We start from the raw sequence: 26439 nt of genomic DNA, 5'->3' as shown, positions 1-26439 counted from the left end.
TCAGAAGGCAGAGCAATATTGTAATGTTATATTTGAAGTTGCTAATAAATTTTATTTTATTTATTATTTTATTTTATTGGTACCAGGCTAACTTTTGCACAGGTAACCATCGTCGTGCAGCCATTTACGAAAATCGCCATGCATCGCCATACTTTTCAGACGATTCTAAATGGTCGCCATACCGCCGAAATGATTTTGTTTAATTGAATGAATTACTATTTGTTCATTTGAGCATACATATTTTTCAAATAATGTACTAATACGGCTCAACTCCGACCGAATATCCTTCATATCATCATTACATCTGCAATCTTGTTCTAGCGGTTGTTTCCGTTTTCTGTAAGTAATTTAAGTATCAGTTGGCGTAGAACTCGTAGAAAACGAACTTAGCTTCGATAGATCGGGATGCGATCCACCGGCAGTACCCACTGCACCACTGCTAGTTAAACGTGTTGGCGATCTGCGTACACTCATATTTACTCCGCAATGGATAATTTGTGCAAGAATATGAGTCGTCATTTGTTTTTGACCTAAATCTAACATTTTAATTATTTTATCAGATTGATATCAGAATCAGGGCAAAGGCGAACGCTACACGTCAATAAATATTATGATAATTATCTTGATATTTACTGATGTATCTTGGGAGGGATCACAGCACACCCTACACCATCAATACGTATCGCGTCAGTACTGAAACGTTCTTTGTACGAGCCAGACGTGATGACGGCAAGATAAATATTGCGATGTAGGTCCTGGGATCAGATCACAAGGAGTTCCAGAAATCCAGCGATATACAGGGTTAGTTCTCAATGACCGGCCAAATTTTCAGAAATGGTTCAGAATCGATAACTTTTTAGAACTAATGAAAAAAAAACTTTTTTTTTAAATTAGATTTCATTCCTGTCCACCACTAAAAAGCGAACGTGTGGACATTACAAAAGCAACAATTCAGTTCAACAACCTAGATAGGTAGAAGTTAGCACACACATAAATTTGGCAATGCGCGCACGCACACAAGTGCATTGATTCTGGGGGTGTTTACGATTTAGGAAATTTTTAAGACATTTTCAAATGAATGCTATTATTTTTATTTAATTTTATTCGACAATAATGTTTCAAATGCACCTTTGGTTTAATATCTAGATCTTAATTTTAAGTTTTGGCTGGTCATTGAAAACTAACCCTGTATTGTGATCCGTCAATACACTACCCTACACGTCAATAAATATCGTAATCCGATAGTAAATATTGACGCATCACAATATGGATCTTACGTGTAGCGTTCGCCAAAGAGTTGCCCTGATTCAAGAGGTAGGTTGTTATTTGTAGGCTGCATACTACTTGAGAATTATCACCGTCACTGTATGACGAAAGGTTCGTCCAAATCTATCTTTTTAGGGTTCCGTATTTTTAGTTTCACAACGTTTTCTATAAGTTTCAATTGAATTACGGTCGACTTCTTCAACTTCCATAAAACTCAGGAGATTTTTTGGTAGCCCTAATTTCATATCCCCATGTCAATGTCATGCAAGTGCATATAAATGGAACAGATCAACATACGACTTACGATTTGGTATATAAAACGGAGTCAAGAAGTATTTGAGCATTTCAAAATTTGAACCGTTACGAAGTCGAGTTCGTCTAGTCTAGGCGGATTTAGTAATGTATGGAACATTAACTAACTATAATATGTTTGTGTACGGAGCCAACAAATACTGTAGAGTTTACGAAAAATTAATCTACGTTACTTAATATACAGTTTCGTTTTGTCGGATCAAATAAAGCTGTAATTTTGATAATATAAATGATAATGATCAACATACGACTTTGGATTTGGTATATAAAACGGAGCCAACAAGTGTTTATGGGTTTCTGAATTTCGGCCGTTACGGAGTCGATTCAGTTCGAGATCTTAGCAATAAAAATGTTGAGTATATCAATTTCTCCACGAATACGTTTGGCAACATCGCTCAAATATTTGCGCCGTTGCCACTCCGGGCAAGATCTATGCAACCGGAGTCGAGTAATATTGGGGTAAAGGTGGAGTCAGGAATGCACGGCAGTCAGGCTGGATCAACTAAGTGCCCAAGTTGGTATTTATATATATATATATATATATATATATATATATAGATATCTCCTTTTTTGCGTTTTAGCTCTTGTTGATCCGATTCAAATGAGCCAATCAGAGCCCACCGAGCTCAGCCATTGGTCGCTTGCGGCCTTAGCCATTTGAAGGTTTAAAGACATTTATTCCCGTTATAGAAACGTATGTTGCCGTTCGCCTTCCATAATTTGTTCGGATCTTCGGGAGGGCAAGATAGCTAGCTCGTCTATTAGGATAGTGGCGATTTGATGTTGAGAATATAATATTTGTATTTATGTTTTTATGTAGCGCTTTGCGGATGAACATACACGTATTATAAAAGTATAATTGTTTTAAATTCATTATTTTAGTGTCGTCGTAGATTTTTTTTAGTTAAAAGAGGATAGTAAAAGATGGTTTTAATGATTTTATTTTGTAAAATTTGGAGTGGCGCTAGTTTATTTTTGTAAGCACTCCCCCATACTTCTATTAAATACATTAGGTGCGGCTTTACTAACGTGTTGTAGATGGTGTGGCGTAATTTATGAGGAATGCAAGAAGTAATATTACGCAGAGATCTAAGAAGTGCTGATAATTTATTTTTTAGGTGGTCGATGTGATGATTCCATTTTAGAGAGCTGTCGATTCGCAAACCTAGTAGATCGGGAGTCATTGACACAAAATTTCGAGTCATTTGTAACAGGATGGCGGTTCTACAGGGGTGTATTGATGTACGCAATGACAGAAAGAAAAATGATGGTGTGAACGCTGGTACCGGCGGCTTAGTCGCGTGGGCGTTAGTCAAACTCGTCGGAAAAATAGCGAAAGTCAAACGATTTGTAACACAAAAATTTTAGAATTTACCGATAGCCCATAAAAAAGATGTAGACGGTAGTGTCATGCCATACTTTTCCGGTGTGACATAAATCCCGCCATACCGACGCGAATGCGTTGATTTAAAAAAAAACAATTCAACCATTGTATTGTGCAATTCAAATCGTATACTTTTATTTTCTTAATCATTTACTTTGTATCCTTTATCATTAGTCACTAAAATTTATTTTGTTAACTTGCCAAATATAATGTAACATGGAATTTGCAAGGGAAGGCACTGCCTTCTGAGATATAGGAATTACCTAGTTCAGAAGGCAGAGCAATATTGTAATGTTATATTTGAAGTTGCTAATAAATTTTATTTTATTTATTATTTTATTTTATTGGTACCAGGCTAACTTTTGCACAGGTAACCATCGTCGTGCAGCCATTTACGAAAATCGCCATGCATCGCCATACTTTTCAGACGATTCTAAATGGTCGCCATACCGCCGAAATGATTTTGTTTAATTGAATGAATTACTATTTGTTCATTTGAGCATACATATTTTTCAAATAATGTACTAATACGGCTCAACTCCGACCGAATATCCTTCATATCATCATTACATCTGCAATCTTGTTCTAGCGGTTGTTTCCGTTTTCTGTAAGTAATTTAAGTATCAGTTGGCGTAGAACTCGTAGAAAACGAACTTAGCTTCGATAGATCGGGATGCGATCCACCGGCAGTACCCACTGCACCACTGCTAGTTAAACGTGTTGGCGATCTGCGTACACTCATATTTACTCCGCAATGGATAATTTGTGCAAGAATATGAGTCGTCATTTGTTTTTGACCTAAATCTAACATTTTAATTATTTTATCAGATTGATATCAGAATCAGGGCAAAGGCGAACGCTACACGTCAATAAATATTATGATAATTATCTTGATATTTACTGATGTATCTTGGGAGGGATCACAGCACACCCTACACCATCAATACGTATCGCGTCAGTACTGAAACGTTCTTTGTACGAGCCAGACGTGATGACGGCAAGATAAATATTGCGATGTAGGTCCTGGGATCAGATCACAAGGAGTTCCAGAAATCCAGCGATATACAGGGTTAGTTCTCAATGACCGGCCAAATTTTCAGAAATGGTTCAGAATCGATAACTTTTTAGAACTAATGAAAAAAAAAACTTTTTTTTTAAATTAGATTTCATTCCTGTCCACCACTAAAAAGCGAACGTGTGGACATTACAAAAGCAACAATTCAGTTCAACAACCTAGATAGGTAGAAGTTAGCACACACATAAATTTGGCAATGCGCGCACGCACACAAGTGCATTGATTCTGGGGGTGTTTACGATTTAGGAAATTTTTAAGACATTTTCAAATGAATGCTATTATTTTTATTTAATTTTATTCGACAATAATGTTTCAAATGCACCTTTGGTTTAATATCTAGATCTTAATTTTAAGTTTTGGCTGGTCATTGAAAACTAACCCTGTATTGTGATCCGTCAATACACTACCCTACACGTCAATAAATATCGTAATCCGATAGTAAATATTGACGCATCACAATATGGATCTTACGTGTAGCGTTCGCCAAAGAGTTGCCCTGATTCAAGAGGTAGGTTGTTATTTGTAGGCTGCATACTACTTGAGAATTATCACCGTCACTGTATGACGAAAGGTTCGTCCAAATCTATCTTTTTAGGGTTCCGTATTTTTAGTTTCACAACGTTTTCTATAAGTTTCAATTGAATTACGGTCGACTTCTTCAACTTCCATAAAACTCAGGAGATTTTTTGGTAGCCCTAATTTCATATCCCCATGTCAATGTCATGCAAGTGCATATAAATGGAACAGATCAACATACGACTTACGATTTGGTATATAAAACGGAGTCAAGAAGTATTTGAGCATTTCAAAATTTGAACCGTTACGAAGTCGAGTTCGTCTAGTCTAGGCGGATTTAGCAATGTATGGAACATTAACTAACTATAATATGTTTGTGTACGGAGCCAACAAATACTGTAGAGTTTACGAAAAATTAATCTACGTTACTTAATATACAGTTTCGTTTTGTCGGATCAAATAAAGCTGTCATTTTGATAATATAAATGATAATGATCAACATACGACTTTGGATTTGGTATATAAAACGGAGCCAACAAGTGTTTATGGGTTTCTGAATTTCGGCCGTTACGGAGTCGATTCAGTTCGAGATCTTAGCAATAAAAATGTTGAGTATATCAATTTCTCCACGAATACGTTTGGCAACATCGCTCAAATATTTGCGCCGTTGCCACTCCGGGCAAGATCTATGCAACCGGAGTCGAGTAATATTGGGGTAAAGGTGGAGTCAGGAATGCACGGCAGTCAGGCTGGATCAACTAAGTGCCCAAGTTGGTATTTATATATATATATATATGGTATACCGTAGAAAAACATAATAGTAGATGATTGAATTGATGAATAAGTAGATGATTTATACTGAACCATTTCTGCATGCTACACGGTGAAGTGATGACGTAGGATTGTTGGTCACAATTCACGACAAAGAGCTAAGGCTCAGTGACGTGCCTTAAAATAGACCAATGTCCAGCAGTGTATAACTGTTAAAATGATGATGATTTCTGCTTGCTCATATTTGCCAAGTTTTGAATTAGAAAATCAAAATGCAACAAGAACTATTCTTATAATGATGTACCTTTAATTATTTTCAGTGGTGCATTCCAATCTCTGCAAGGATGTAACGATAAACTCAATGAAGCTGATGTGACGTGGCAAAATAATTGGATCACTTTTATTGATGGATTGATACAACTTAATATATTACGCCAATCCGGTGATGAAACTTTGTATCCTGATTACATAAGACGGTTAACCATTGATATTGAAAAACATAAAATCGAAAGCGATGAGGTTGATGTCTTAAAAGCTGCTTATATGGACACATTTGATTACACAAGGTTGGTTTAAATTCAAACATTTATTCACTCAATTTAACTTCTAAAACAAGCGCTTTTCGATTGTCGTAATAATAATATTTAGCACCGGTTAGGATAGCAATTTGTACAGAATATGCCGGATATAATTATATAATTTAAATTTAAAATGGTTGTTAATGAGAATAATTGTTGTTTATTTACTATATTATTCATTGTATTTTGTACAGTAACGTAATACTATTTTAATAATTTTTTCAGATGTGGAGGAGTGATCGTAGAAAACGTCAAATTCCGCGAATTGTCTGTTTTGAAAAATAATAGCATGTCTTTGAAAGCATTGCAGTTTGTACCCCATTTCCCAAATGATCGAACTGATGTAAGTTCTTGTACATCTTTAACATATTACCTATTTACATTTTCTTATTTTTGTATACAATTATTAATCTACACATTTTTAGGAAACAACGGCGCTTTACATTTATCTTCAAATCGTTAATGAGAACATTAATAAAGAAGAAATATCCGTATTTGAATGTGTTGACGACGTTACTCGTAAATCGAAGTTCAGTGGTATTCACAAAATCATAGAAGATATTCCAAAACTCAAAGCTAAATATTCCGTATTACAAGAAGAAAATATGCCTGAAGATTTGGACAACATTGATGTTATCTTCGTGAACGATTTATATTCTAACGAGAAGGTTATAGCTACTTTATATTCTACATTTATAATTTTCATTAATCCTTAATAAGATCACGGAGAAAATAAAGGAGCGAGAACATTACATGAATATATTTTATTAACAGTTCAATATTTAACATAATTTGCAATAAACTCTCAAATTATTAAGAACACAAATTAAATTCCTTTTACGTTTTACAGTTACGTGCTGCATTGGGTAAAAAATTACTACCGAATACATTCATCATCAATAAAGAATTTATCAAACCCACCAAGCAAATATCACCCCTATTTACCGTCGTTTGTAATTATAACATTGGAAATCAATACATCCAATTAATTCAATGGAATCCAAAAGCAACTGATACTGCTGGAACGAGTGTTTACACACTTGAAAGGGAATCGGATGTAGAACATCTGTACTCTACTATTAACATGTTACCAGTCCAGCAAAGAATCCTTCTGATAGCCTCATACCCAACTATATCGAACCTGGATAATGCAGCAGAAAACATACGCAAGACTGGACGCTCTGTTAACGTGATAGTGATCAATGACGAACTGAAGGGCACTGAAGAATTCCCGAAGTGTAATTTAGCTAAAGTTATGCTCAATCACGTAAGTTATTTCATAGTAACAGTAACGAAAATTTTCATAGCTCATCCAATAAATTTTCTGGCGATGTCTCTCTTTCAAAAGGAAATTTCGCCATAGTTTGATTTCAAATTGTATCATATAACTTTTAAATTCTATGTTTCTAGGGTGAATGGGGTGGCTTATACTATTTACCAATCAACGAGTTGCCCGAAGCAAATAATGACGTGATGCTGCAAAGTGGACAAATTGGAGACATCAATTCACTAGAGTGGGTTGAAGCACCTGAACCGACGGGTGCCGGAATTAATGTAAACGTAAGTTTTCGTTGTTTTCTTTAAAATATTATAATTTTTATGCAGAAATAGCAATGAAAGAACTATATCGCTTTTCAAAGGTACATTATGCTGGTGTTAATGATATCGATATCAAGAGGGCATCAGGCGAAGTTAGTTATGCAAATGTAAAGAAGAATTGTTACGGAATGGACTTCAGTGGTGTAACAGATAAGTAAGTTAAATAAAAATGATCCCTAACAAAGACAATAATAATAACAGAAGCCACAGAGCAAGTAATAGTACTAGGGGCATTTTACGTAGATCAGTTGCAATAAATACAATGGAGTTATATCGATTTAAAAATACCTGAAATAAATGTCAGTAAAACTAATCAAGACTCAACCAATATGCAGAAATCTTGTAGAAATATAGAAATGTAAACATGATGTATTAACTAAACATATTTTGTCCAGAGGTGTACGCGTAATGGGGTTAATAGAGGGTGGAACTATAAGAAGTAGAGTGAAGGCAAACCTGAATCTTCTGTGGCCGGTTCCAGAAACATGGAATTTGGAAGACGCAGCAACTGTTCCTCTAGCGTATGCTCAAGCATTTTATTGCCTGGTGAGTTTCTTGTATTGTACTTTCTGTTTCCAATTGATTTTGTTTATACTTATGTTTGAATACAGACATGAGTGATCAATAAATTGGTTAGTTGATTAGTTTTATTTGATAAAAGATAACACATGCAGTAACGTGTTTACTAATAGCTAAATCTTAGCATATTTTGGTATTATTATGAGAAATATTAAGATTGAATTGCCTTATCTCTAAAAAGCATGGAATGCACACTTAGAGCCAGCGCGCACGAGCAACTTTGTCTCCGCAACTATTTTGTGTCTCCCATCAATTTGTATGGGGAGTTGCGTCGCTACGTGCGCGCACTTTCATATTACTAGCCCATGGGTGGGAGAGACAAAATAGTTGCGGAGACAAAGTTGCTCGTGCGCGCTGGCTCTAAGAGCTCAATTGCGAACCCATTACTGACGTCTATATTATAATTTATATATTTTTATTTATTTAAGGCTATCAAGCAAAAACTATTCCCTGGAATGAATGTTTTGATTCACGGTGGTACTGGCGCTTTAGGCCAAGCTGCTATATCTATTTGCCTTGCTCATAATTGCGAAGTGTTCACAACCGTTAGCGATAAAAGCAAGAAACACTTCTTGAAGAGGCTGTTCCCAAAACTGAAAGGTAAATTTTCAATTCTTCAGACATCCGTCCGTCTGTTTTTCGAAAAATGTTTCGTTAATATATTTAATTATAGATCTGGTATTTTTATTTGATGTTTTTGCTGATAATTTTACAAAATTTATAAAATTTGTGCCTTGGCTTTTCCTAATTCATACTACTTATATTTATTATACTTATATTATTTTATACTACTTCGTTCAAGTGAAAACAAAATATGAATCGAGGTGCAAATCGAGATTTTTTATATTCTTTCTAATGAGGTACAATTTTACAGATGACCACATCGGTAATTCAAGGGATGTTACATTTGGAGATATGGTTTTATCTCGCACTCAAGGCTATGGTTGTGACATTACTCTTAACTGCGTCAAAGGAGAACTCAAAAATGTAAGAAGAAATTTTATGCGAAATTTTAATCTTATGATAACGATCCCAAGCGTTTACGAAGAATAATTAGTATACGACGGACGTATTTGAAATAAATAATTGTATTTTAAGATTTTCTTTATTTTTCTTTAAGATTTCCATCAAGTGTTGTGCAGCGTCTGGTGTTGTAATAGACACAGGAATGGTTCAAACTAATGAAGACTTCTCATACGGAATGTACAATATGACAAAAAGTAGATCATTTGCTGCCGTCGACATCTCGTCCATCTTTAAATACAACAACGAAAGTGATATGAAAGTAAGTTTTTAGTCTAAAACAAGGTAGTGAAATAAATTAGAAATGTTTTTTTCTTCTTTTAAATTTGACACAGACGTGCAAATGTTAGAATTTTTAACACCTGTTGCTCCCATGGTCTGAGGACTCTGAGGTATATTGTCTAATAACAAGGTTTTATTTAGCGCCTCCAAGTGCTGATCAGCGAAGGCATAGCGCGCGGCTACGTGTGCCCGCTGACGCGGCTCACGTTCGCGCCGAGCGACGCGGCGCGCGCGTTCCGCCTGCTCGCCGCCAGCCGCCACCGCGGCCGCGTGCTCATCGACATGAACCAGAACATACCCTATACCGAGACTAGGTGAGTGGGAAATATCATAGACTATTAGGTGAGTTGTAAACTCAAACTTAAACTCAAACATTTATTTGTTCAATTAGACAAAAATTTCAACATTACATTTTTGAAGTTAAACTTCTTTTGGCGCGATGGAGAAAAATGATGAGAGTGAATTTTTACGATGCGCGCGCACACCGACACCTAAATTTAACAGCATGAAATTAGTTCTAGGTGGTATGAAAATTGATAACCATGTTCAAGTTATATATTCTAGTATTTTTTCCATACGCCAAAGAAGTATAACTTCTAACGCGTGTACCTACATAAGTACACACACTCTTTTTTTAACATTTACTTACTATTTAATAGTGAATAGCATAGCGCGCGGCTACGCGTGCACCTGCTGACGCAGCTCAAGAAAATATTGTAATATTATGACTTTTCCAGACAGTATCGTTATTACGTGATTACTGTTTTAATCTGCGTAATTAGTTACTGTAATTTTAATATTACAGAATAAGCAGTTCGTCGAACAATTATCACATCGTTATTTCCGATAACGAGGTCCTGGCAATTCGTCTCATTGAACGCCTTATTGAAAAAGGAGTGAGGAAGGTACAACTGATTTCCTCAAAGAAATCAAACAGTTTGGTACATAAGATAAGGTAAGTGTAATATATAAAAAACAGCATGCGTCGCCATGCCAGAAATCGGTTTAACGTGCATCTATCGATGTTTTGTCATCAATATTATCAAATTATATGGTTTTGACGTGACAACGTCTTATAATTCGATAGAGCCGGCTGCACGCACGAAAAAAGATTACTTATGCGGCGTTACCTCGCTCTGAGGCGTTCCATGTAAGGCTTGAAGTGCAAGCGAGATCGCGGAACGAGCGACAAAGAAGCACAATCGGACGTTGTCACGTTCAACTATCGTCAGTAAACCGACTTTACAGACAACCAATTTTTTTTAATTATTTTTCTTCACGCAAAACATCTTTGCTTTAAATGTAAGCCAAGATTTCATTTAACTTGTATATTTTCAGAGCATGGGAAAAATTAGATGTTCAAATTGAACTCACTATAGAGAATGTGTGGGAGAAGAATAATAGTTTCAATACATTAGACGATAATCTTGCAAATGAAGTTGAGGGAATTTTCGCAATTATCACGAATAACAGCAATTCGGAAAATGTTGTTTCTAGTTTGGCTAATTTGGATGCTAAGGCTAGGAAGGACGCTTCCAAATTAAAGTGAGTACCAATTTATGATACTAACATTTTGCAGGATAAAAATATACGAATCAACGTCAACATCTTAATAAACATTTCTAGATACTATAGAAATTATATCCCATTGAGCCCCGAGCGGCCCGATCGGTCCACGACACAATAGATTTTCTATTGTGTCTGTGATTCCGGGGCCTGAGTTAATAAGACATGAAATTTTTTACCAATTTAATTGTAACAATTTTATCTTTCTGTTTATTTAATTGTAATAGCTTTATCCATTCATATATTTTACGTTTCAGATACTTCGCTGTGATCAATGAAAATCATATGACTGGAGAAAAGATTTGTTTAATGAGACGTAATTGTAATCTGCCGGCCACATTTATCAAGATTCCGTTGATTAAACAGGTACTTATTTATAAATACGAATTTGTATAACAGTAGGTATTAACTAAGGTACTTGGATCTAATGTTACCAGTGATCTAATGTTTTTGAGCCGTCATGACCACTTAACATAAGTGCTGATTTACACAGGGTCAGTAACTGACTACAAATTCGAGGCAAATCAGTGCTGACCCGAAAAAAACCCTGTGTAAACAGATTTGAAGTCAGTACAGAGGCTTGAAGTATAAGACAGTTAAAGCTGTGGTTAAAGTCAAAATTCGGCGCCGAAATTCGGCGCCGCGACTGACTTGTCTACTGACCCTGTGTAAATCAGCACTAACATGCTCTGACATAAAAAAATTACATCTATTGATATAAAACTGTCAATATATGGTATCAAATTGTCTTCATCCTGAATGCGTATCACGCAAAAAATATGAATGAACTTAAATAAAATAGTATATAAATATCATATTTTCAGAATGACAATGGACAATCGCTGTCAAATAATAATATCATCAACACTATTGAAAGAGCAATATTATCCGAAAAAGCTACAACCATAGCACACATTCCTTCTCCAAGTACATATTTACTTCAAGAAATTTGTACATTGGCAGGTATGACTCAAGAATCTGATGAATTGAAATATTTATAAATTTTTCTATATTACGTGATGTTCTAATTCTGTATTTATTTTTTTAGAAATTCAATTGCCAGAAATCGTTAATGACGATACAACCTTACAACAGTTACAAGTTGAGCCAGAAAAAGCATTAATACTGCAGGCTTATTTAAGAGACCAGTATGACACATGGTTTGAGAAGGATACCATTTTGAATCTAACCGTTCAACAGTAAGTTATACAGGTTGATGCTAGTCTAGTATTTTAATTAATAATCTACATAACTACCCATCAATATTATCGTATCGTAACTATTGATATAACAAGTGATAACTGCGTTAAAAACAACCGACTTCAAACTTGTTTTCATTTACAAATACCGACAAAAATGCTCATAAAATAAAAACTACTGGGCCTATCTGAATAAAATTTTTATGGGACACCATCCCGCATCGAACAAAAAAAGAATCACGTAAATCGGTTCAGAAACCTCGGAGAAATAGGTGTACATACATAAAATAAAAAAAAACGTATCGGCCGAATTGATAACCTCCTCCTTTTTTTGAAGTCGGTTAACAAATAGACGGCATGCTTCAATCCAAAGCCAGAAATGAACTTCAATGCCGTTGAATTTCGAAATCTTCTATCAAATAAATAAAATTGGTGAATTTTCAAACAAAAATCTATTTTTCAGGTTACGTGAAATACAAGAATCGGTACTTGAAAAAGATTTTGTACAACCAAAAGGCTTGGCCACGTTTTACTCATCCGTGGATCGAGACGAACTTTTGGCTACAACGGAAATGACTTTCTTGCCAACCTTAACAAACAGTTCAGCTATGGTAAGAAACCCAACTGCGTTAATAGGAATAATGAATGCAATCCACGCAAACAAAATTATTTTTAAAATTTTTTATGTTGATTTTAATGCAATAAATGTTCAAAATCAAATAAAAAATAAAGATGTTATCCTATCCTACTTGCGAAAGTTTTGGAGGATTGATGTATGTGTATGTGAATATTTGTTACTCTTTCACGCAAATACTACTAAACTGATTAGTGATTACAATGTGGCACACTTATAGAGGGTAACAGTGATTAACACATAGGATAGGTTTTATTTGAGAAATCCTACGGGAACGGGAAATATGCAGGTTCTTGTTTGTAAACGCGGGTGAAGCCGCGGGCGGAAAGCTAGAACTTATAATATACTCGTCGTCGTTGGCCTTTGCATCTATTACAAACAGTTTATGGTGATGTCCGAGCAATGGTTTCGGTGTAAAAACAATCCATCATCAACACTAACGGACCATATATTTTGTTAAATTGTATGATTACAGGCTCACAACGAGTTCGACGCCAGCCAAGTGTTCCTGTGCATGGTGCCAGGCGTGGAGGGGAACCACGCGCGTTTCTCCGTGCTTTGCGAGCGTCTCAAGCTGCCCGCGCTAGCACTGCAACCTCCAATTAGATACACTGAAGACCTGCGCACAATGGCGCAGCGGTTCGCTGACGTACTTAATCCTTACTAATATTATAAATGCTAAAGTAACTCTGTCTGTCTGTCTGTTACTCAATCACGCCTAAACTACTGAACCAATTTTCATGAAATTTGGTATGGAAATGTTTTGATATCCGAGGAAGGACATAGGCTACTTTTTATTGCGAAATATTATGTACCACGGGCGAAGCCGGGGCGGACCACTAGTTCATTATAAATTCATCTTATATTACGTTACAATGGACAGCATTGGCCCAACAAATGATTGAACTATTGTCGCCATTATGGCGATTATGAGTTTCTACAATGATGGCCGATCATTGTAGAAACATTTATGCCCTTTCACAAACACTATCTGTGATTTTTATTGGTGATTGCATCTGCATTGTAAAGAGGACTTCATAAGTCTAAGAACTAGGAACAACACATATTGACACAATAACACTAGTCTCTACTTCGTAAATTCAAACATTATTGTTCTCTAAACTATACTTATGCATATCTGATTTTGTGTCATCGATATGAATTATAAGATGTTTAATCTAATTTTAATATTATTTCAGAGCTTCTTGCAATTGACCGAACTGAAGAAATTTTATCTTCTTGGCTTTGAATCTGGTGTGATCGTTGCTTTAGAGATGGCTGCTATTTTGGAAAAGCATGGTAAGATTTTAATGAAATAATTCATTATTCAAAGAGCATGGACGACTCAGGTCAATTATTACAGTTAATGATTAAACTTTAAATTAGAAAATATTCGAATAAAAATGTATACTTATTATTCATTTCAGCATTTATGTATAGTACGATTAAGGGGAATAAGAAAAACAATTTTACTAAAATATATAATTTACTTTTAGGTCTAACCGGCGTTGTGTTTTGTCTGGGTGGTTTACCAAATGAAATCCAAGCACAGTTTGAAACACAACTAATTGAATACAAAGATGAAAATGCGTTACAAGAAGGAGTATGCAGGCACATGATGACGCTGATCACTGAAAACAAAACAGACATGTTTGAGAACACGTTCCAAAAAGCAACTACTTGGCAAGAAAAATTGAATATTTGTGCTCGTAGTCTATTAGGAAAAGTGGAACATTCAGCTGAATACACTAAAGAACTTATTGAATCTGCATACTCCCGCATCGTTAATGTTCGGAACTATGTGGTTGAGCCTAAAAAACTGAAATCGAAACTTATCTTAATGAGGCCTAAAATGGATATCTCTGATAAATTCCAATCGATGGTTGAAAAAGATTCTCTATCGAAGTATTCTGAACAGCCAATTATTGAATATGAATTAGACGCTCCGCTAGGATACGCAACTCAAGATATGAGATGTGCTGCAATTGTCAATAGACATCTGGAGGAAGGTATCTTAAAAGCTTTTGAACAGAAGAATCTCTGCGAAACCTATGTTCTGAATTTGGATGCGACTTCAATGATTTAAAATTATACAATAAACAAGATGCAAATATAATATATTATGAAGCTTTTTATTTATAAATTTTACATAGGTGATGTGAATAAAAATTAGGGTTGTTGAGTTTATACTTTGTTTTATTTTTCCTAAAATAAAAAATATGCTACAGAGTTAATGAAAGTCCTTGCCCTATGGTGTTAAGCTCACGTTTAAGATGCCACATTTAAATATTATCTATTCTTAATCTATATTCTAATATATATAAATCTCGTGTCACAATGTTTGTCCTCAATGGACACCTAAACCACATAACCGATTATAATAAAATTCGCACACCATGTGCAGTTCGATCTAACTTGAGAGATAGAATAGTTTAAATCTCATCGTTTTAGAGAAAGCGGGCGAAGCCGCGGGCGGTAAGCTAGTAGTTCTATAAATTAACAGTATTGAAAGATATAAAGTTTATGAATTTGTGAGTTTGTGACGTTGTATGCTCTTAATCTACTGAACCGATTGTATTAATTTTTTTTCCAATAGCCCCGTTAAGCCCCGAAACGATCATGAAAGATACCTAGATTTTATCAGTCCTACTTTCCAGAAAGCAGTGGACGATTTACTTAACTCCACTCATCAATGAAATCCATCACACCGCTTTGTGGTAGCCCGTAGCATGAGTCAATAAATAAGTACAGTTTCTTTATTAGGGTATCGTTTTGACGATTGATTTATGAAATATGTAGGTATTTTTATATTTTATAGTATTCTTCATACATACACTACAATAAACAACGATAGTTAAAAATAAAATAGGTACCACGTTTATCCAATATTATTTATATGATTCAATTGATTTATTTGGTCTTGTTAAGTCCCATTGCAAGTTACATTAGAGAATGAATTCATGCCTCACGTATCCATGTTCCCATGTGGTCTAAGATCCGAATATAAGTCGAAATGCAACGGCGTGATAATAGAATGAGACCAATTTTATAATAAATTTAGTGTATTAAAAAATGTATTAAAATTGGGTTGACTGGGAAAATCCTGGACAGGACATCAATCTTTCATCATAGAACATAGAACTGGGATTTGGAAGATATAGTTTTTGCAAAAAAGCTATTTTCACCTTAAGATGATTTCTGTGACTCTGTGTCTGTGACACATCGATTTTTGACACGTGTAGAGATGTTCTTTACTGAAATCGTATCAATTGTTTCCGATAATCGATAATATTTTATATGGAAATGAAATCGATTTGAATAAAGTACCAAATAATATTATAGTTTTTTCGGCATTTCGCCATTAATTAACTAAGGAAACTTAGCAAACAACAGCAAAAAAAGTCAACAATAACAGAAGTAAAGAATCAATATAAAAATGCAAGTTGTATACAAGGCTGACGCACTCGTACGGATGATTGACTCGATTGACAAACGATCACGAGATAGGCGCCGATTTTATGATTTTCCAACTCTATGATTTTTCAACGATCCATATTATCATGTACACGAATTGCGTAGGTATTATTTTTTTGTGATATTTTATTTAATTTTTAATTATATTAAATTAAACAATACTGTTTTTGTTTTATAAGCTTAAGATGTTTCATTTTTATATTTTTGGTAATAATGCCGCCATAAAATAAATATATTATGCACTAAAATTATTTTTGCTTTTTAAACATAAAATACGTAATAATTCGGAACACGATGAAGTGTAACAGGAATGATCATTGATCATCATAGGTGAAAAAGACATTAAAATAATATCTGTTAGGTACTCCCAATTATAAGCTGATAGATCAAGGTTTTAGTTATTCTTCAAATTTACATAATAAAATATATAATTGAGTAAATATTGTTATAAATTATATGTTATTGCTTATTTGTGTCCTACTTAATTTATACGTAAGACTATTATGGATTAGTTATTAGTATACTTTTAGTATGTACCTATAATACTTTTTTGTGGATCAAAGTAGGTATAAAATTTCCTTCTGAAGCTACTTAGAAAGCTACTGTGGTAATAAAACTAATAATAAATTCATAAAACCGTTTATTTATTCAACACAAAGTGAACTAATTAGTGGTCATAAAAGTATCCGCATTCAGTAGGTACGTCTCACATATATTCTTATGCTCAAATGCTTCTAATATATCTTCGTCAAGATGTCTGTTTATTATTCCAGCACAACGCAGATCTTGAGCTGCGTAAGCTAATGGTGCTTTAAGTTTGTATTCAACTATTGGCTGCACAGAATAATCCTGTAAAGAGAACTTTTCAAACCAATCACTAGGTGTCATCACAATTAGCAGCGATCGCAATTTCTGCGGCTTCGACGAATAATTTCTGACTTGTACAATACGTGAATATGCTGTCTCTATGAGCTCTCTAGTATATTGGGCGGAATGATTGACTCGTCCTCTCAAATCACGTAAACAGCTATCTACTTTTTCTTTCCAAGTTGGAGCCTTCTCAAAGGCTGTTTCTAGTGAAGCACTACTTTGCCCCGACATAATATTCACCATGTGCCTGCCCACGGCTTCCTGAAGCGATGTCTCATCTTGGAATTGTTGAAGTTTTGAAGCGAATTGCATTTGAATACCGTTGGGTGTACCTCCAATGCAATATACTATACCCGTCAGACCTTAGAACGAAAGGAAATAGATTTCATTATTTAGTTTTGGTACATAATATAGATGGCATATTATGTAATATGTATTGTACATGTTATTGCAATTTGCAGCATACATACCTACACAATCAATTTACACATTCATAAGGAATCAAAACTTCTGACTTTTATTGTATAGAGAAGATAGTATTTATTCGTTCCAACATAATATCTTAGTACATAAAATAAAAATGGAGACTATTATCATTAAGAGTATGCTGTACTTTATTTAGTTTTCAAATCAGTATCTAAGTACTCATTTCCTTACCGTATTCCTCCAGAATGGCTGCCATTTCTAAAGCAATGATGACTCCTGACTCGTAACCCAGTAGATAGAAGTTTTCTTTTAGTTCGGTCCGTTTTAATAGTGTCTAGAAAGATCCAGTCAGAATTATACATTACTAGTGGTCCGCCCCGGCTTCGCCCGTGGTACATATTTCGCAATAAAAAGTAGCCTATGTCCTTTCTCGGGTATCAAAATATCTCTATACCAAATTTCATGCAAATTGGTTCAGTAGTTTAGGCGTGATTGAGTAACAGACAGACAGACAGACAGAGTTACTTTCGCATTTATAATATTAGTATGGATTAAATGGATATAATAATCTACGACCATAATATGTTGGAGCTTACAAAAATATTGAGATTTATTGTATCTTATTTAGTCCTTGGTACTACAACGGTTAATGCGTGATCGTAGGACGCAGAAGGCTGATCTTGCCAGCAAATAAAATCGATCCGTGAAACAGAACATAGCTAGACAGGAAATTCACACCTATTCAAATTTCCACGAGTTCAACTAGTTATTTCTTGATAAATACGTATGAGTTCCTGAAGTATATAATTTATTTCGTTTATCATTAACTCACAGAGTGCTACTTTTATAAGCTTATGTTATAGGTAATATTCTTTAATACCTTAGCAAAGCGTAGAGCAACATCTTGTAATGTTTCATTTTTAGCCATTGCTAAACCTGGTTGCAGCACCAGAGCTGGTAACTTTAGTCTTTCACACAATTCTGAGAAGCGCTTGTAATGTCCTTCCACTCCAGGAACAATACACAGGAACTTTTGACTTGAGTCGAATTCATCATCACGCTAAATGTATATTAAACATTATAATATTATATAAGTCTTATTGCCTTTTTGGCAATTGTTTGATACGAATTACGAACAAAAATTAATACATATTTTAAGAAATAATAAAAAAAAAATATGATTATAATGTTACGGAAGCAATGAGACTGCTTTAATTTTATAGAATGACTAGCTGTGCTCCGCGGTTTCACCCGCATTGCTCCGCTCCTGATATGTAGCCTTACTAGTGGTTCGCCCCGGCTTCGCCCGTGGTACCTACATGTTTAAACTATCCTATCTCTCAAGTTGGATCGAACTGCACATGGTGTGCGAATTTTAGTATAATCGGTTAAGTGGTTTAGGAGTCCATTGAGGACAAACATTGTGACACGAGATTTATATATATTAAGATAGCCTTCCTCGATAATTGAGCTATCTAACACCGAAAGAATTTTTCAAATCGGACCCAATGGTTCCTGAGATTAGCGCGTTCAAACAAACAAACAAACTCATGAGCTTTATAATATTAGTATAGTCAAGCTGCTCCGCGCGGTTTTACCCCCGTGGCTCCACTCCTGTTAATCGTAGCGTGATGATATATACCATATAGCCTTCCTCGATAAATGGGCTATCTAACACCGAAATAATTTTTCAAATCGGACCAGTAGTTCTTGAGATTAGCGCGTTCAAACAAACAAACTCTTCATCTTTATAATATTAGTATAGATTACCTCTATGAAACTACATGATTAAAAATAGAAAGAAAAAAATCAGTAAATGAATAAGGAAAATACCATAGATGCGCTGTTGGTCAATGTAGACAAAAAGGCCATCTCAGTTGTAGCAAATAGTTCATCCGAATCTACGTAAGAATAAAACGTTTCCAAACCCGTAGTATCTTTATACTCTGATTCATACAACAGTTCTTCTATTTGGCCAATTCTAAAACAGTGATAAAATATATCAAGAAATAGGTTATTTGAATTCTGACGTACATTAAGTTTACTTTTAAAATATAGGCTAGTCATTTGCATTCTGACTGATTCTGAAGTTGTATATTTGTAGATTATAATGGTATGGCAAATATACCTTTGTATTGTTAGATCGGATATTTCGTCTTCACGGTAGTATATATTGTACTCATTTTTCAAACCAGCTTGCACGGCCTGTGCTCGGTCTACATCCATGCCTAAATCTGACAGAGTAAGGTTCTCATCTACTTCTACTGGAAGTTTAACTCCTGAAAATATAAATATTAGATTTTGTTAATTTTTCCTATTTTTACTGAATATTCAATTGTTTGCCTGTTTAATAAGTGTTTAATTGGTTTAAGTTTTTAATTCAAATTTTAGTTAAAATAAAATTGTAAATGACACATTTTACATTTAAAGTGAGAGTTGTATGACGTGTAGAAATAGTAGTGGTATGAAGTAGGCTGTAGTAGGTTTATGACTGCTATGACTGCTATGGATGGAAATAAATTGAACCTACCAGCCCATTTAGCAACGTCGTCAATCAAAGATTTGTTAGGTATATGCTGGTACAAGTTGTGCTTTGCTGACTGCTTCTTGAGATATCATAGCTTCTTCAACTGCATCAATAGCACTTCTTATTGACATTAATTGATGCTGGCCATCGTTGAGTTCATTCTGGTAGCAAATTTAGTTAGTAAGAGATTTATTAATCTTCATGTATGTATAAATAAAATTATATAATGATCATTTAGAAAATGAATACCTATTTCAAGAATTTTATACTACCCAATACAACATAAAAAGGTGGTCAAAAAATAAAAAAAAATTCGAGTAAATAAATAGAGTTATATTGTATATACCTCTGTTATAATTATGTTAGAACCAATAAAATAATGTAAAGGCCACACAAATATCCTATAGCGTAAAATAGTACCTTTAATAGCGACGGAAGTCGAATGAGAGTAGCAGGATAACCAAGTTTTGCCCTCAATAATGTTACCTGTTCACCAATCACATTTTCGTTGTTTATGATAGCAAAATACCTGAAATAATATAAAAATATTGTAGCGTTTCCTTTAATATTTTCATTATTTTCATAATATTTATTAAACAGCGTAAAAATATAATATAATATTTATACCTTAGCTGAGGACATAATAATCTCGTTTGTGAATCCAAATCTTCCAAAAATTCATTTACTCTGTCAAATTTGCTATCATTCGTAAGTATGGCATATACTCCTTCAATGTTATTCTTTTTATCGTCTTGTAGAATATTAAGAATTATATTTTTGTCGGCAATGTCTTCTTTTTCTTGTATTTTCACCTCAACTCCCGTTTTTCTCCACATTCTGATAGTGAGAAAGTGTTCATTCATTAATCTATACTAATATTATAAAGCTGAAGAGTTTGTTTGTTTGTTTGTTTGTTTGAACGCGCTAATCTCGGGAACTACTGGTCCGATTGAAAAATTCTTTCGGTGTTAGATAGCTCATTTATCGAGGAAGGCTATATATCATCACGCTACGATCAACGGGACGGGGAGGGTGAAATCGCGCGGAGCAGCTAGTCATCTAATAAAAATTCATCAAAGAGTTCTTGTATGAATAGCAATAAAACTAAGAAACTTCAATACCAATTCAAATTCAAATAATATATCAAAAACAGTATATTAAAAAATCACGATAAAAATCAAATAGTACTTTTTACCTTATTTTAAATAGCAAACTTTCAGATCGGCCTTCGTAAATAAGATTCAAATTTCGGACTCCTCGGTCGACAAGTCGATCAACAAGTTGCATTGCTAGTACATCATTGTCCGATAACACTATGTGAGCATTATTTGGAGAACAATTTAATCTGAAACGTAGGTAGTTGTTATTTAACAATCGCTATTATGATTTTCCAATAAATCCGGAAATTCGGTTTTGTTTTCTAATATTTTATCCTTGCTTTCTATTATTTTAAATCATTGTTTGTTATGTGTGTTAAAATAAATGTTTATATTTCTTTATTCTTTCTTATCAGTTAACTTTTGGTTTTTGACGTGACAACGTCTTATAATTCGATAAAGCCGGCTGCACGCACGAAAAAACATGACTCATGCGGCGTTACCTCGCTCTGACTCATCTGAGGCGTTCCATGTAAGGCTTGAAGTGCGAGCGAGAGCGCGGAACGAGCGACAAAGAAGCACAATCGGACGTTGTCACGTTCAACTATCATCAGTAAACCGACTTTACAGACAACCAATTTTTTTACCTTGCTTTTTCCATACAAATGTCCTGTTTCATATCGATCAGCACTCGACCGCGGTGTTTGCTAGTTGCCACCAAATTAAATGCTCTTAGCACCTCGTTAGGACTGTACACTACACGAGTCAGGGGTCGCACGTAGCCTTTAGCTATACCTTCACTTAATTGCAATTGAAGTTGCTGAAACAATTATGAGTTTGAATATTTATTGTCCCTTGCAGTTTTGAAAGATTTTCAATTTATGCCTTGAAAATCTCTAGAATGAATGACGTCTAAATTTTTTTCTCGTTAAAAATTCACAATTCGCCGTTTCAATGATAATCGCAACTAACAATCGTTGGATTATCCAGACAAGTAGAAAGTTGTTGGTAATCGAGATTCTCATCAAGGGAAGAAGTATTTAATAAATATAAATATTTCATGCAGAAAGCAGTTATTTTCAAATCCTACTAATATTATAAATGCGAAAGTTTGTATGGATGTTTGTTACTCTTTCACGTAAAAACTACTGAACCGATTACAATGAAATTTAGCACACACATAGAGGGTAACTTGGATTAACACATAGGATAGTTTTTATCCCGGAAATCCCACGGGAACGGGAATTATGCGGGTTTTCCTTTGCAAACACGGGCGAAGCCGCGGGCGGAAATCTAGTCATACATAGATCCTTCTACTTTAATTACCACGCACAGTACATACCTTTCTTACAAGTTCCTTTCCAGGTTCAAATATTGATGAGAAGTTAATTATTTTAAATGTTCTGTTTTTTGTAAGGCAGTGCATTCCAAAGTTATAATCCTCACGGCTGCTTATTAAACTTGTATCTATTGTTACACCAGATGGTCCACAGCATTTCAAAGATGCCTGCAAATATTAATATAGGCTACAATAAAAAAAAAAAAAAAAAATCGTTTATTTAGTACTAAGTAATACATAACACAATACAATTTGAACTCGACGATCGCCTCAACTAGGTATAAACCTGTGCTAGAGGCGACCGACGCCTTCCACACAAGACATAGCCGGTATAGTACTGCACAGAAATTGAATAACTACATTAATAAATATTATAAATTACAAAAAAAATAAAAAAAAATAAAGAAACAAAGGCTGGGATTAGAAACAAGGTACGTATTAAATAAAATATCAGGCATGCAATGTATGTATGAGTATGAGATTGTGAGCGTGGCTGTGTGTGTGTGTGTGTGTGTGTGTGTGTGTGTGTGTGTGTGTCAGGGTGCGTATGTACGAATATGTGTATATAAATTTGATATGCGGTTATTCTAAAATGTAAGGCTTTAAGCTTTCATAAGATCCTCAGTCTCTGCGTAAGTTAAGGTAAGTAACAAGTTTGATAATAATATTATTTACCTTTACGTATATAGCCAAAACATTCCGGTACCAGTACATCAATATTTTTTCCTATGCAATATGGATTTTTATAGGCCCCAAAACAATGTCTATCCGTTAAAAATACTTTTTTTCTTATTATCTGTCTGTAGAGATATACGCATATCTGAAGTCGTAAACTAACATAATATTGCCTCATCGAAAATTAATTATGTACAATTTCTATATTTCTCGCGATTCACGCCGCGGCCGCGGGCGTAAAGCTACCTAAGCCAATCATTATTAATGGGATAAAATAAAATATAAAATATACATTACATTTTTGAGTTCACCCTTGAGGCTGCCGAGAACTATGTCGCAGCCTGTTCCCTTAGTACTTGAGAGAACTATATCTCCAAATGTAATATCTCTCGAATTTCCGATGTTTTCTTCTGCAAATACAAGAGATAATTTTTCAAATAACATTTCATTTTGTCGTCTATATTAATTTGATAACTGATAAACCATGATTTCTTATAGCATTATTGTTTACAGTTACAGAAAAGTGATGACACTAGACGACCTACATAATATCAGTGTCATTTTTCCACACTGGAAACAATATTACTTTAAGGCTGGTTGCAGAGCTTGAGCCGTCAGTGCGTACCGTCGGTCCTGACGATACGCATCAACAATTGTATGACTATGACACTAATGCGCATGAAAATACGCGTGCGTATGGTCGGTCTAGCTATGAACGGTTTTATGAATTTCCATACATATGACAAGCGCGACTGACGTACGCACTGATGGTCGGTCAAGCTCTGCAACCAGCCTAAGACATCATAGTACGGGGGCTAATCTTTGGAATATTGTTCCACAATTTTATAGCTGTTTAAAAATGTAAAGTACCTTTTAGTTTTGGGAACAACTTTTTGAGGAAGCGTTTCTTGCTACAATCGCTCACTGTTGTATATACCTCACAATCGTAAGCTAAACATATGGATATAGCAGCCTGTCCTAAAGCACCGGTACCAGAGTGAATTAAAACTTTGATGCCGGGAGCGAATGTACCTTTAATATTCTGTAAACAAACCATTCAAATAAGTAACTGATACAACAAGAATAAAATATATTATAATATGAATGAAATAACCTGTATTTTGAAAGATATACAGATATTGTTCAAATCAATTGGAAAGAAAATAAAAAAGTTTGTTACACCTTCAATAGTAAAATATACATTTAAATAAAAAATACAGATATAATAGCGAAATAACGAATAAGAATAAACGAAATTGCTCTATCTTCTTTCAATTAGTGTAAGAAATATAACAATTTAACTTAAATAATAATATGTACTTATAACAATATAACTTACCAAAACGTAAAGTGCCATACAGTAGGCCAAAGGAACGGTTGCTGCATCTTCGAGTGTCCAATGTTCTGGTACGGGCCACAAGAGGTTTGGATTAGCTTTAATTTCATTGCTCACAGAACCTCCATTGATCATGCCCATAACTTTGGTACCACTGCAATGAAAGTACATTTATAATTCACATGTTAATTGAGAAATCAACAAGTCTCTAAAAAGGTCTTGCAGAACATTCTACAGCTTAAAAAAGAACAGAATTCGTTATCTTTCAAGTTTATAAAGTACTTAATTTGTAATGTTATATTGTCGTATTTTAGGTCTTCCTTTGATTCAAGGAGTAACGTATTGCAATTTAATTTCTTTACATACTTTTTGGTCACTCCACTATAGTCCAATCCATAATAACCTTTAGTTGTGTTTTCACTGAATGGAATTATACCATAAGCCCTCTTAGCATCCAGATCATTTATTCCAGCATAATGAACCTAAAAAATAATATCAATAGGAGTTATATTGATGGTGAAGGTAACACAATAATGGATATAAATAGTAGCTAAAATAATGAATTACTTTATTATTATAAGGAATGTTTCTATTTCTCTTACCTGAACATTTATTCCAGAGTCAGAAACTTTAGGTGCTTCGAACCATTTCAGTGACTCAATATCTCCAAGTTTTGAACTTTGTAGCATAGCGCACTGGCCCGTGTGAGTCAGCTGTCTTCCTGGAACGTAGTACTTACCTCCCCAAACGCCCTAAAATAATAAAAATATTTAGATAATAAATAATTGTGTGTTTGAATATTTTTTTTTTGTGATAAATGGAAAGATTATATACTTAGTTCTATAACAAAACTTTTTTTTTGCAATAATTTAAAAGTTATTTCACAATAAAATTAATTTTTGAACTCAGTACCGAAGACACGCCGACAACTCCCGAAGCGTCACCAGAGCGCGTGTGACGTCATAATGTTAGTTTTCACTCAATGCAGTTGATACAAAAATAATGAATACAGTGTTTTGATCTATTTAATTTTGTTGTCATTATTATTTAAATTTATATTAAAAATGTCGAACCTCAAAAGTTATCGTTCTTGTTTTGTACCATTATGTACGAATACTACAAAGGCAACTCCTAACAAAAATCGGTAATCATAAATATATTATCAGCATCAGGAATATTATCAGATTCTAATCGGAACCAATTAACAACTCGTATTTTAGCAATACATTTTAAATATTATTGTCTAGAGATGTTTAATAGCTGTAAACGCTGTTTATTAAATACCTAAATACCTAGCTATGACATTATGAAGTCACAACTATGGTGACCAAAATGTGTTATTAATTGAAAAAAAAAATCTTTGAAGTTTTTTTGCATTAAATATAAATATTATTAATAACAAAGTTTTATGTAAAATACATAAAAAATCATTTTTTTTTCAAATACCCAATTGATATACCGTCGGCAATAGTTTCAGGGAAAGTTGTTTTTATTCAACGGACAATTATAAAGTGACTCTAACGGTGCCGTTGTTTTTCGTATGGAAACCTGAAAACTTAGTTTTGCATTCCTTTAATTAATGCGAGAGTTGCCGGCCGCGATTTCAAAAATTTATTCGTTGGTATCACCATCATCTAATATAAAATTATTCTTTAATATTTCTGATATAATTTTCCTTTGCCTATCTAATATCTATCTAATATATTATATTATAAAGGCGAAAGTTTGTATGGATGTATGGATGTTTGTTACTCTTTCACGTAAAAACTACTGAACCGATTACAATGAAATTTAGCACACATATAGAGGGTAACTTGGATTAACACAAAGGATCTCGGAAATCCCACGGGAACGGGAACTATGCGGGTTTTCCTTTGCAAACGCGGGCGAAGCCGTAGCCGTAGTTCTCCA

General features: G+C 34.3%; 2 protein-coding genes across 2 annotated transcripts in view; one reads left to right on the top strand and one right to left on the bottom strand.

Annotated features, from left to right (window-relative positions):
• Positions 1 to 14949, top strand: part of LOC123700098 (fatty acid synthase-like) — a 36304-nt gene extending 21355 nt beyond the window's left edge. Inside the window, exons 21-40 of the mRNA XM_045647220.1 lie at positions 5645 to 5890; positions 6128 to 6245; positions 6328 to 6570; positions 6753 to 7169; positions 7313 to 7462; positions 7543 to 7655; positions 7897 to 8047; positions 8509 to 8680; positions 8955 to 9067; positions 9201 to 9365; positions 9527 to 9699; positions 10191 to 10340; positions 10724 to 10930; positions 11209 to 11317; positions 11776 to 11914; positions 12000 to 12150; positions 12614 to 12761; positions 13260 to 13433; positions 13984 to 14083; positions 14281 to 14949. Coding sequence (XP_045503176.1) covers positions 5645 to 5890; positions 6128 to 6245; positions 6328 to 6570; positions 6753 to 7169; positions 7313 to 7462; positions 7543 to 7655; positions 7897 to 8047; positions 8509 to 8680; positions 8955 to 9067; positions 9201 to 9365; positions 9527 to 9699; positions 10191 to 10340; positions 10724 to 10930; positions 11209 to 11317; positions 11776 to 11914; positions 12000 to 12150; positions 12614 to 12761; positions 13260 to 13433; positions 13984 to 14083; positions 14281 to 14870 — 3829 coding nt within the window. The 3' untranslated portion in view covers positions 14871 to 14949. The remainder of the gene's footprint in view (positions 1 to 5644; positions 5891 to 6127; positions 6246 to 6327; positions 6571 to 6752; positions 7170 to 7312; positions 7463 to 7542; positions 7656 to 7896; positions 8048 to 8508; positions 8681 to 8954; positions 9068 to 9200; positions 9366 to 9526; positions 9700 to 10190; positions 10341 to 10723; positions 10931 to 11208; positions 11318 to 11775; positions 11915 to 11999; positions 12151 to 12613; positions 12762 to 13259; positions 13434 to 13983; positions 14084 to 14280) is intronic.
• Positions 14950 to 16881: 1932 nt separating this feature from the next.
• The window catches only part of LOC123700403 (fatty acid synthase-like), a 57378-nt gene continuing 47820 nt past the window's right edge, over positions 16882 to 26439 (bottom strand). Inside the window, 17 exon segments of the mRNA XM_045647613.1 lie at positions 16882 to 17490; positions 17786 to 17888; positions 18435 to 18614; positions 19388 to 19535; positions 19683 to 19833; positions 20085 to 20130; positions 20132 to 20242; positions 20502 to 20610; positions 20709 to 20918; positions 21277 to 21426; positions 21826 to 21998; positions 22521 to 22685; positions 23490 to 23602; positions 24063 to 24234; positions 24532 to 24682; positions 24895 to 25010; positions 25131 to 25280. Coding sequence (XP_045503569.1) covers positions 16922 to 17490; positions 17786 to 17888; positions 18435 to 18614; positions 19388 to 19535; positions 19683 to 19833; positions 20085 to 20130; positions 20132 to 20242; positions 20502 to 20610; positions 20709 to 20918; positions 21277 to 21426; positions 21826 to 21998; positions 22521 to 22685; positions 23490 to 23602; positions 24063 to 24234; positions 24532 to 24682; positions 24895 to 25010; positions 25131 to 25280 — 2817 coding nt within the window. The 3' untranslated portion in view covers positions 16882 to 16921.

The sequence above is a fragment of the Colias croceus genome, chromosome 19 (genome assembly GCF_905220415.1).
Source record: "Colias croceus chromosome 19, ilColCroc2.1".
Lineage (NCBI taxonomy): Eukaryota > Metazoa > Arthropoda > Insecta > Lepidoptera > Pieridae > Colias > Colias croceus.
The sequence above is the reverse complement of the archived record's forward strand: the minus strand, read 5'-3'. Positions and strand labels throughout refer to the sequence as shown.